The sequence below is a fragment of the Phlebotomus papatasi genome, chromosome 1, assembly GCF_024763615.1.
Source record: "Phlebotomus papatasi isolate M1 chromosome 1, Ppap_2.1, whole genome shotgun sequence".
NCBI classification, from domain to species: domain Eukaryota; kingdom Metazoa; phylum Arthropoda; class Insecta; order Diptera; family Psychodidae; genus Phlebotomus; species Phlebotomus papatasi.
This window is the reverse complement of record NC_077222.1, coordinates 57,392,766-57,404,600: the sequence shown is the minus strand read 5'-3', so window position 1 is coordinate 57,404,600 and position 11,835 is coordinate 57,392,766. Positions and strand designations below refer to the sequence as shown.

The 11,835-nt window shown below is 35.3% G+C and overlaps 1 protein-coding gene across 1 annotated transcript; it reads right to left on the bottom strand.

Moving 5' to 3' along the window:
* Positions 1-1,600: 1,600 nt before the first annotated feature.
* LOC129808217 (T-complex protein 1 subunit eta) lies at positions 1,601-10,763 on the bottom strand. The gene is made up of 3 exons (XM_055858025.1): positions 10,638-10,763; positions 8,925-10,326; positions 1,601-1,995 (listed from the first exon to the last, which is right to left on the bottom strand). The coding sequence occupies exons 1-3, from the start codon at positions 10,638-10,640 to the stop codon at positions 1,769-1,771; spliced, it is 1,632 nt and encodes a 543-aa protein (XP_055714000.1). The 5' UTR covers positions 10,641-10,763; the 3' UTR covers positions 1,601-1,768.
* Positions 10,764-11,835: the final 1,072 nt, after the last annotated feature.

Genomic DNA, 11,835 nt, shown 5'->3' with positions numbered 1-11,835 from the left:
CATAATTGAACGAAAATAATAAAAAAAAATGTTGCAATAGATTAGATTAGACTATAAATTTAGATCACAATTATTTCGTATAAAAATAAAATGGGAATTAAAAGTGACTTAAGAGAAATAAAATATTCTTTGAAAAGAGAAAATTAAGAATTTTTTCGAACCGTTTTTTACTATTGATTTATTTACTAACCAAAAATAAATATTCTTAGTTTATTTAATCTTTTTCTGACTGATTTGATTTTTTTTTGCGGAAATCCCCTAATCCAATTTATTGAGTAAAAAAAGCCCATATAAAGTAACAATCTCCTTCCTAAATCTTCCTTGATGCTATACCTTCTAATTCTGGACATACTCTCTTATTTTGTTTATAAAATATAAATTACTAAGCACAATTCGTGAACCCGTGCTTTTCAATTTGGCAATTTTAGATCGATTTATTTTCTATTTTCAGCACACTTTCCGCCAAACAGATTAATAACACGCAAGCAGATTGTATCTGATATCTTGCAAGGGCTATAAATTTTTCAATTTTTCCCCAAGAAGAGACTTTCGCAAAAATTGGTAAACATAATTCAAGCCAAGTTTTCTAAAAATAAACCAAAACAATCTTCAAATGACCCCCAAAATTTTCCAGCAAAAAGAACAAAATGAAATTGCGATTGTGAAAATGCCCAAATTGATTAATGAAGTGTGATTTTTTGCAAAACAACCGAAATAAATAGCACTTTATTTAGGGTAAATTTAGCAAAATGCTGGAGAGAGACTGTGTAATCATTTTGGCGCAATTTTCTTATTCATGTAGTCAAAATTGCGCCAGATTTCGCACGATAAAATTCACAAAAAGGATTTGAACTGCGCGGAGAGTTTATTGAAAATGCAAATTGCGTTCGATTCTCTTTTATTTATTTTTTTTTAAATTTCAAACGCCCATTGAAATTTAAATATTGCTGAATCAACGATAACTTTTTTCTGTTGATGAATATTCAAGTAGCTCTGACTCAGACACGGCTGATAGATGATGACTAGTAAAATGTTGCGAACTTTGGCGAAATAGTAGTGAATCAAAAACTCTAATCGACCCATAAAAAAAGCATAAGTCCGTAATAATAGGAGAGAATCTTGCATAACAATATGAATTGCAACACTAATGGATCCATTGTGTGAAATTCATTGAGAATTGTTTAAAAAATATTGCATTCTGCGTTCAGGTAAAACATAAATGAGTCTCTTGGAGATTGAAAAAGAGATTGTAAAGAATCTGAGCCGAAAAGAATAAACACCACAGATAAACCCTACCGCATCTTATGGAAATTGTGATTATTTCTTCATAAATGTATCCATAAATATTTGTAATTTAAATTAAAAATTTTCTTAAAAAAAAAACACTTTCATAATTACCTCAAACTTCAGTGGATTCATCATTCAGCCAGTCAATAATCCTCTCGTTAAGCCAAAAGATAACCGGATTTCGAATCACACGCAATATCTGTGAAGTACTTGGAAAAGCCCCAGATCTATTCGCAGCAGCTACAACAAATCATTGTCACTCACCCGGAAGCATTTATCGTGGGTTTTAGCGCATGAGGTTCTCGACTCGAAATTCCTGTTAATTGTTTTTTTCTTTATTTCTCTGTGTAAAATGCAAGACACTGAAAATGTTACAATATATTCCTAAGAGACAATTAAGGAGGGAGCGGGTGGATCAATGCACGAATAAATGATGTATTGTGGAAAAAAAAAGAAGCTTATTATGAGAAGTTATTAGAGTTTACATCATTGGACGACCCATTCCTCGGCCCATTGGCATTCCTCCGGCCTGTGGTGCTTCTTGAGATTTGGGACTCTTAATCGTCTCATCCACGGACAGGATCATCGTTGCAGCTTCACAGGCAGCCGTCAGAGCATTTATCTTCACAACAGATGGCTCCCAAACGCAAGCCTCAAAATTATCAGCTATATGCTCCTTCATAATGTCCACACCATACCAGCAATGTCCTGAAAAAAAAAGCGAGATATTTTCCCTAAAGTCATCCAGGAATTCCCACTTAAATTATTGTTCTTAAAATTCACTATAAGAAAGAATATAATCAAGTTTGAAATCTTTGAATTTTTTTTTTGTTAAGCTCATATCAAATATACCGATAACACAGTCTATTTATTCGAAGCACCATACTGTTTACATAATACGCCCCTTTTGTATCAACAAAAACAGCTTAAGAAATACAATGAAAGCAAAAATAGGCTAATCCAGCATTTTTCATTAACCCTGAAGTGCTCTTCACGAAATGTTTTAGCATCCTTCTTTCAGTGCGCATTGTCTAGCTTACTTTTCAATGTTCAGGTAGAGAGCTGATTTTTTTATACTGCTCGAACTCCACAGAGAAAGCAGTATAAAAAAATAATCCCTCGATTTTTTTACCCCGTGCAAAATATCCGCCTTCCGCTGTTTTTTCGACCACCGTGAACCAGTTTTCTCGACATAATCTTCGCGTTAAAGGTCCAGGCGTTACATTACTACGCCTAGAGGTCAAACGGTTGGAGATAGAGACCTGAGACCTTCGAGAGACGTGCCCCATAAATCGACCCAAGAACACGGTAAACATGCCCTTCATTTTGATATTTATATTTATTTATACATATCTTAAACATATAGGGGAAGGTTTTGAACCTTCGTACTAAAAAAGGAATCCAAGATTTAAGATTTTTTACTGAATGCCACACAAACCGAATCAATTATATCACTATGTCAAAAAAATCTCTTATTTATTGGGTTCATAATTCTGCCTCACAAAATTCCTGGAAGTCCTTGGATTTTCCTCTACAGGAAAATGAAAATGTAGTAGTATTTTTTACGAATGTATCCGGTATCGGAATGCTTCGTACCATTTCTTCCAACCCCTGTAGGCCTCATTTTCCCCGGAAACGTTACACCGGAAACAAAAATTTGGGCATCACTACTTAGATGGAACTTTCATCTACTTCTTTTCACTGTTTGTAGAAGATATCACGCATTAAAAGATCAATTTTAAGCTATTTTTCTAACACATGTTTTTTGCAATCGGAAAACCATGTTTTCCCTGCATTCTGACAGTCAGTTCAGAGCTCGGTTAGGTGTGATTCTCTTATAATCACACCTATTGTAATCCTCGGATTTTCTCTGACACCTCCAAACGTATTATTGTGATTATTTGAGAAGCTAAAACTGCAAAAGTCGTTATTAAACACTCAAAGGGTGACTTACAAGAAGAATTTAAAAGTTCATTGCGTGAAATTCATAACCTTGACACGGTATTTGTCATTTTCTTTGTTTTTTTATGGAAGTTGCTAGGAAAGTATCAAAGTGTTTTGTTTGATTTTTCGGCATAATTTGTGAAATATTATAAAGTCTGCAGTGAAAATCGAAGGTCATACATCCATATAAAAGGCTAATAAAAAATATTTGTGATAATTTGAAGTTAAAAAGGAGAGAAAAGTGATTTAATTTCGTGTTGCATTCAAAACAAGTTTTGTGAAATCTTGGACAAGTTGATTTTGTGAATGAATTTGGTGGTTTTGTGCAGTGAAATCATGTTCACAAGGAAGAGAAAGATCCTTAGGTACCCAGAGAAATAGTTGCAACAGCAGTTAGCAGCTGATAAGGAGAAAAGCTCCTGGAAAAGGCCGCAAAGATTTCCAGATTCCTAAGACCTCTTTTTCTGGAAGAATGGATAGTAAATATCGCAAAAAACATCTGAAGAACGACAAAGAGGAGCCTCTACAGAACTCCCAAAGGAAGTGGAAAAGGACCTGGGCGGATTGAGTATCCAAATCTGCTAAAAAGTTTCATTTGCTTTAAAGCTGTAACTGCTGGACAGCGCGAGGCGTCTGTGAAATTTACAGAACCTCTTTTTGGTTGGATGTCCAGGAAGTTCTTGGCAATTAGGGCTCCTGAACTGTTAACCGGACATAATGGAGGAATTAGCATTACCATACAATTTGCAAGTATACACAGAAAACCCTCAACATTTGATTTTCTACATATTTCGTATGATATTTTGTCGTTAATATCAATATGTCCAGCTTTCCAAAAATTTTGTCCAGCTTTTCAAAATTTTGTCCATCTTTTCAAAATGTGTTGTTTTTTAATTTGATAGAATATTCCAATTAATTGGTTGAAATATCTATTAAAAACTGTTAAGATTCTGTTAAAATATTTCACAAACAATTTCATGATGCAAAGAAAATGAAAAAATATAAATTTATTCGGCTTAAAAATTCATTTGAAATTGAACTTTTTCTTAAGTGTCTCGCTTTCCACCATTCACCCTATTCTAAGTCGACTTAGAATTATATTACTCAGAGAGATATGTATGTTCTTCCTGGGACCGAGATCTACAACTGGTGAAAATTTAGTGGTCATCCAGCGTTCGGGTAACGAGATTTTTTCGAAAAAAATTTCCACGGGCATCATAGGAAATCGCCAACTTCAAACTCCAAAGGGCTCTCCTGATTAAATTCAATTAAAAAGGTGGTCCATGTCTTCTTAAATGACTACAATCCACTTTTTTTCACTTTCTCACCAGTCTAGATTCCAAACTTCAAGAGATATTGATTTCTAGTCTCCGATGACCCCTCCAAAAATGACGTTACAGTATAGACTCTCTCTCAAATGGGCATTTGGGGCGAAATGTTATCCGGTTTATCGATAGATTTGGGCGTCAAAGCCTTTGTAAATTCCACAAAAAGCGCTCAATTATAAAGAATCACGATAAAATACAAAATTTTTCGCCCGATTGAAAAAAAGGGGCGATTGAGTGAGAGTTTACTGTACACTCAACTCTTCGTTATCCGGCACTTGGTTATCCGGGTGACAGCTGCCATACACTGGCGGTTGATATATTCAAAATTATTTTCACTAAACATGAAGTTTGTCCAGAGTGAATTAAAGTATTATTAACATTGTATCGAAGTTTTTAACACATAATTGTGATAAAAAATGAAACATAAGCACACCATCAAGAAAATTCTCCTTTTCTTTGTCAGACAGAAAATAAATTCACACTGCACAAAATAGAAAAACCGTTGATCATTCAAAAAACCTAAATGTCATTTTGTCTCCCAGTCAGCCGGATAACGAAGAGTCTACTCGTCTACTGTATCTCGTAACTATATTTTTTCTCCCCCTCCCCTTCGATCTTACACTATCCCCCTTCTAATATGTTAAAAAAGTTTTTTTTTTCGATTTATCGCAAGCTTTTTCAATGATTTTCGGTTACATCTTGTAGCTAGTTCAGCTGAGCATTTCGTCCATCTTCCATACCGGAAAAGTCGTCATCCTGAATTATGCAAGGTCAAACTTTAACCCCTCTGAAGGTCTATTTTTCACAGGATTTCACAAAATTTTAATTTATTTGAAAGGCCTTGAAATTTCAATTGCGACTGCATCAGCCCCAATCGGTAATGAATCGGTTTGGATCTCTCATAGGATTTGGAATACTCAAAGAACAGCTTTTGAGAAGGTTTTTTTTCTTTGAAACTAATTTTGAATGATTACAAAAAACTGATTAAAATAATTTTAATGAAAAATTTTTGGATTATTTGGGTGGCACTCAGATCTTTCAAACAAAATAAAAGCACTACCGGATACATACTTACCGGTCCAGAAATACAAGAGCATTACTAGTTGAAACTTAAGCGATTGTCTGATCATAATCAACCTAACTAACAAATTATTTTCTTGTTAATTCGGAATATTCTCTTCTTTTAAACAGAAAAATAAAATTTGCTTTACAAACAGACAGTATCCAGCCTCAATCTTATGTGGTTACGCTCTTGAATTCCAGCTCTGAACATGGTCATACATCTCCGGCAGTTTATTTACCAATTTAAATGAACTTTTCTTTCTGTTTTGAGAATCTCACGTTTAACCCTTTAACGACGAGACAGTTTTCGCTGACTGAAAAAAGTGACTGAAAAAGAGAAAGTGACCATGCTTGATAATGTCCAACCTTGATAATAACTAATTTTTTCCTATGTTAATCAATAATTGTGACTCATGGCAATATATTTTAATAGCTAGTCCTAAGCCTCACATTTCCTGAAAAAATTAGGAGCGTAGCCCTTTTTTCCCAGTTTTGGGAAGCAAAAATCAAAAATAGACCCAAATCTGTAATTTCGATGGATGATATTTCATACGATTTTTCATAGTTAATATTATTTATCAAAAGAAATTTCAATTACAGGTCATTGAGGGTTGACCATGGTTAATATTTCTGGAAAAATCTTTTTCCTAAGAAAGCCTTGTTGTGTAGGTGGTGGAAAATTAATAAATCCTGCCTGAGTCCATGCTTTAAAATAAGAAAGAGCCATGCTTGATAATTCACTATCATTATGTCAGATTCTTTCGTCCTCACACCTATTGCAATCATGCGATTTGATCGAATACTAGAATCTAGAAAGTAATAACTATAAAGTCAATAAATCAAAAATAATCTCACACAATTATGCCGCAGTTGAGTATTTATGGAACAAATTTGCATTATTTTCACATAAGAATATTTTTTCAAAATTGCAAAAACCGATTACACAATGAAAGAATCACATCTAACATAAGCTCCTACAGCTTATAACTGATTTTTGTGTATCTTTAACATAACCTCACTTTCATATTTTGTTTTTTTTTCAAAAGAAGTAAGTTCATGAAGATTGTGAAACATTTTGTGATTCAGTTCAAAGTAAGGTGAGTTAATTATTTTATTTATTTTAGCGATAAATACAATATAAAATATATTCTATTTATTTACGCAGAAGATCCAGAAGATGGTTAAAAACAAAGTGAGAAGCGAGAAACGCAACAGTTTGGATGAGACAGTCAATGCAGACTAATCTTCAGGAAATTTCCCAAAACAGAACGAAAACTAGGGACAGGACACTTCTGCAGCCTTTGGAATCCTGATCTTCCGGAAAGTCAGCAGTGGACTTTGAGTTCAATGGTTTCCGGAAGTGGTATCTTACTCAATGAAATCTTACGAAAATCTTTCTCAATGAAAACCGCTTGAGATGCTCAACTGCCCCTGAGGGTTTCTCAAAATCTATACTGATGGTCCTGTTCATCCGATAAAGCTTTAATCCTGAGCCAAATCCCTAATTCTGCTACTGTGTAGATTGGATATCTTCAGGGAGTTGTGCGTGCCTCCAAAGAAATTTTTAGAGGATATCAGGCTTCACATGGCAACAGTGGAACTTAGGTGGTCTTCCTCTCCACGTTTCTATACTCACTTATTAACTTAAAAATTCATAAAACAATGGAAAATAGAATTGTTTAGTAATATTATTCATCAGATGTTTTATTTTCGTTTATGTCAATTGACATAACCTTCAACTTTCGTGTCCATATTTTAGAAGAATGGTTTCATTTTTGTTGTGAAAATACGTCCTAGAAAAATTGCTTAAAAGTGATTCTTTATTATCTTATCCCATGTGCAAACAAATTAATCAGGTAGATTAGAGTTCTGTCTAAATATTAATGTGTCATTTTTTGTGTCCGGTGTAATATTTACAGCGGAAAATGGGCTTATATAGGTAGGGAAAATCTCTATACAGGTAGGCATCTGGTCCAACCTTTATAAAAATCGCCATTGTATTTTCATTTTCCTTCTGAGGAAATTAGAAGGATTTCAGGGAATTACTTCAGGTGGGATTATGAACCTTATAAGTAAAACATTTTTTTGTCATAGTGGAAAAAACGCTGCGATTTATGTGGTAGTCAGAAAAAAAATCCAAAACTCGGACATCATTTTACAGTATCAAGCATGGTCATTTTCCCCTACATCTAATCTTCGAAAAGCAAACAGAGTCTAATACTGATTCTGTGTATTTCTTGCCTATACGAACGATAGGGACAAAAATAGCCAAAAAATTTAAGTAATTTTTCGGACAATACCAATGACTGATAATTTTCACTCTAATAAAAAATATTATGTTTCAGTTATTGTACTTTCTTGTTCTAAAAAGGTTTTCTTAAAAAATTGGGAGTTATAAAAAATAATTAAAATCAATTTTCAATATCAGAATTTAAAAATTCGTCATTTTTTTTGAGCTTATAAATTTACTATAAGGGAAGAGTACCAGCGATCGGCAGTGTTCCTCGGATTGTCAGATTAATACCGTATTGTTGCTCCAAACAAAATAATTTAAAAAAAAATATTATCTATTTTTTACTATTTAACTCTCACAAGAATGCACTACATTAGCTCAGATTTAATTTATAAAACCAATTTTCCGTAAGACATTTTATAAAATTCGTGACGATCCGAGGTACAGAGTGAAATGTTGCAGTTACACCTATTTTTTATTAATTTATTGTAAAAATAAAAAATTCAAATGCACAGATATATTTAAATGGATAACTAATAGACCATTTAGCATAAACAAAAATACCAAATAATATTTTAGGGCTTATATTTTCAAGTAAACATGGAGCATGTCTCTTAACATTCCGATCCGGGGTGCTCTTCCCTTATAACAAATAGCTGAAGACTTGCAAAATTATCCTAGTTTCCTGCAAGCCTTCTACTTTGCAATTACGTACAAATATAAGAAAAAAAGACAACTTTAGGTAGTCAGGAAAAATTATTTTCTTTATGGGACACCGGTGTTCCAATCGTCCTTAAAGGGTTAAAAGGGATATAAAGCAAACAATAGTTGCAAAAAATCATAAAATCATTTTAAGGTTAATTTTGAAGATAATAAATCGTGTAATTTAAAGCAAATATTATGAATTTTGTCTTTCAAGACATTTAGGCATTAACAACGCGGTTTTAAAACTCTAACAACCGTAACAACACAAAATCAATTGTGCGTAGCCCATTAGACGTCATTCAGCGCGATTTATTTTAAATCGGTTCATTGGCTTATCTGATTTAGTTGAAAGTGAAATTTCTTACCTTGAGCATGCTTCTGGCGCAATTTGTTGAGAATGTTTGTGGCATCGAAGCCAGCATTGTCACAGAGTTGCCTGGGAATCACTTCGAGAGCTTTAGCAATGGCTCCAATAAGAAGTTGCTCCTTTCCTGCAATTGTGCGTGAGTAATCCCTGAGAATTTTGGACAGTTCCATCTCAATGGCTCCTCCGCCAGCCACAACAGCGTCATTCTTGATGGTACGCCTCACAATCATAATTGCATCATGAAGTGATCTCTCTGTCTCCTCGAGGAACTGCTCAGCACCTCCACGGAGGATCAAAGTGCAGGTCTTGGCATTGGTGCAGCCCTGGAAGAGATTGAAACGTTCTCCGCCAATTTGACGTTCTTCGAAGTGCTGACAGGTTCCGAGATTGGAATCAACGAGATCATGAACTGTGGTCAGGACAGCTCCTCCACAGGCTTTCAGTGTACGACGGAGATCTTCGTCTGGAACGCGTCCAGCGCAGAACATGTCTCTGTCGGCGAAATACTGCGTAGCTACATCTCCAATGGGCAATTTGGAGAGAACAACATTGGCTCCTGAAGCATGAATCTTGGCCAGTTTGTCATAGAGAATCTGCCATTCGGCATCAACAATTTTCTGATATTCCTGGACATTGTCAACGCGGATTTCGGCATTGGAACGTTCAGCTTTGAGCTCCAGCTCGATGTTGAGCAGGGCTATTTTGCAATTCTCATACGATTTGGGCTGCATCTCAAAGCCAGCGTACGAGAAAGTCTTCTTGAAAGCCACTCCAGCCACCAAGAGGGAATCCTCAAGAGCTCCTCCAGACACTTTTTTGATTCCTATCATATCCAGAGGCAGAAGCTCATCCAGTTGCAGGACAGCATCCACCACCATCTTTGAGAAGAAATCCTTTTGCTGATGGATCAGCTTGGAATTCATGGCTGTGGCTGCGCATTTTGTGAGGAGAGAACGAGTTTCCGCCTCATTGTTCTTCTCAATCTTCACTGCCAGTTCCTCAATTTTGTCCACGCACAATTGCAGAGCTTTTCTTATGGCTTTAATGATAATGCGCGGGTGAACTCCTTCCTCAACAAAGGGCTTCACTTGCTTCAAAAACTCTCCAGCCAGGAGCACAACACTCGTTGTTCCATCTCCTACTTCAGCATCCTGCGACTTGGCAATGTCTACCAGTGTCCTGGCTGCCGGATGGACAATGTCCAGCAGCTTCATGATGGTCGCCCCATCGTTGGATATCGTGGACTTACCGCCACTGACGATAAGTTTGTCCATTCCACGAGGACCAAGAGTTGTCCGGACAGCATCCACAATAGCTTGGCATGCATTGATGTTAGAGATCAACTGAGGCTTTCCCTGAGAAGTATCAGTGCCCTCCTTCAATAGAACAATCTGGGGTTGCTGAAACCAAAAGCAAAAACCTTTATTTTGAGAGAGCTCCAGAATGTTCCATCAAGTGAGGTTATGTTCTCCGACATTCAAAGAAAACCAATTTCCTTGGAAAATTTTCTCTAAATGCACTAAGCCACAACAATTCGAGACCGTGATCCGCAAAAAATACTAAATTTCTGTCCAAATTTCCAAAAAAATGTGCAAAAACAGAAAGCACATGATCTCAACCATCGGCATTTTGTTATGCTCGTTTTTACGACAATAACAAAGTCAGAATAGAATTATTACTAAAATAGAGGTTCCTTGTTGCAGGATCTTACCATTTTGAATAAAAATGTTCACTAAATTACTGGGAATCAGGAATTATTTGCGAAAAACTTCACAGGAGGTGTCGCGAAGAAAAAAGGGAACCGTACTTTTGTTTGACAATCGTCATACTCAACGAAAGCCGAGGATTTCCGATTAAAACTGAGCGACTTTTTCAAAAATATTTTTTTTGTGTTTTTGTAACGGAAATTTGTAAACTAAAATATTTTATGCCCCAGTAGGGGGAAGTGGGGCTCCTTTGAAGAAAGTGGGGCACTTTTGAAATTGGAATTTTTATCCTATTTTTAAATTGAATAGACATAGGGGGAAGTGGGGCACCTTTGAAAGTGGGGCACTTTTGAAATTGGAATTTTTATCCTATTTTTAAATTGAATAGGGGGAAGTGGGGCACCTTTGAAAGTGGGGCACCTTTGAAAGTGGGGCACCTTTGAAAGTGGGGCACTTTTGAAATTGGAATTTTTATCCTATTTTTAAATTGAATATAGACATATCATAGGGGGAAGTGGGGCACCTTTGAAAGTGGGGCACTTTTGAAATTGGAATTTTTATCCTATTTTTAAATTGAATATGGACATATCATAACGTAATTTACCTTCTCAATCTGTTTGAACAGCTAAATTATATTACGATAAGGCTCAATTTTATTTGAAAATAGGTGAAAAATCCCAATTTCAAAGGTGCCCCACTTCCCCTTACTAGTACACCTTTGAAAATGAAACTACTTTTAAATTTACTTCACAATTCACGCATAAGAACAAGAATTATTCACTAGAATTGCCTAAATTGGCTTAAGTCGCGAGTTAACTTCCACCTCACAAATAATTGTAATTAACAATAATTATTGCACGTGTACTGAAACATGAATTTACAAATATAGTTTCATTTTCAGAGGAGTATTAGTTCATTTCAGTAGAAATATCTGCATAAAAACCCACGAGTTATGTTTTGTGAGTGCCAGAAAATGTTAAGCCTCGTTTGTAGTGTGTCAGGAACTGACTTGGCTATAAACGAGCTTAGTCGTCTCTGGACTTTAGTCATAAGTGTGTCTAGGGCATTAACACTGAGAAAAAATATAATTAGAAGAATCTCTTCTTTACCCAATATTCGATTTACCAGAATTATATTAGAATTAAGATTAGATGTAAGATTACAGACAGATGAATATATGAAGGTGGATTAATAATTTTCCTA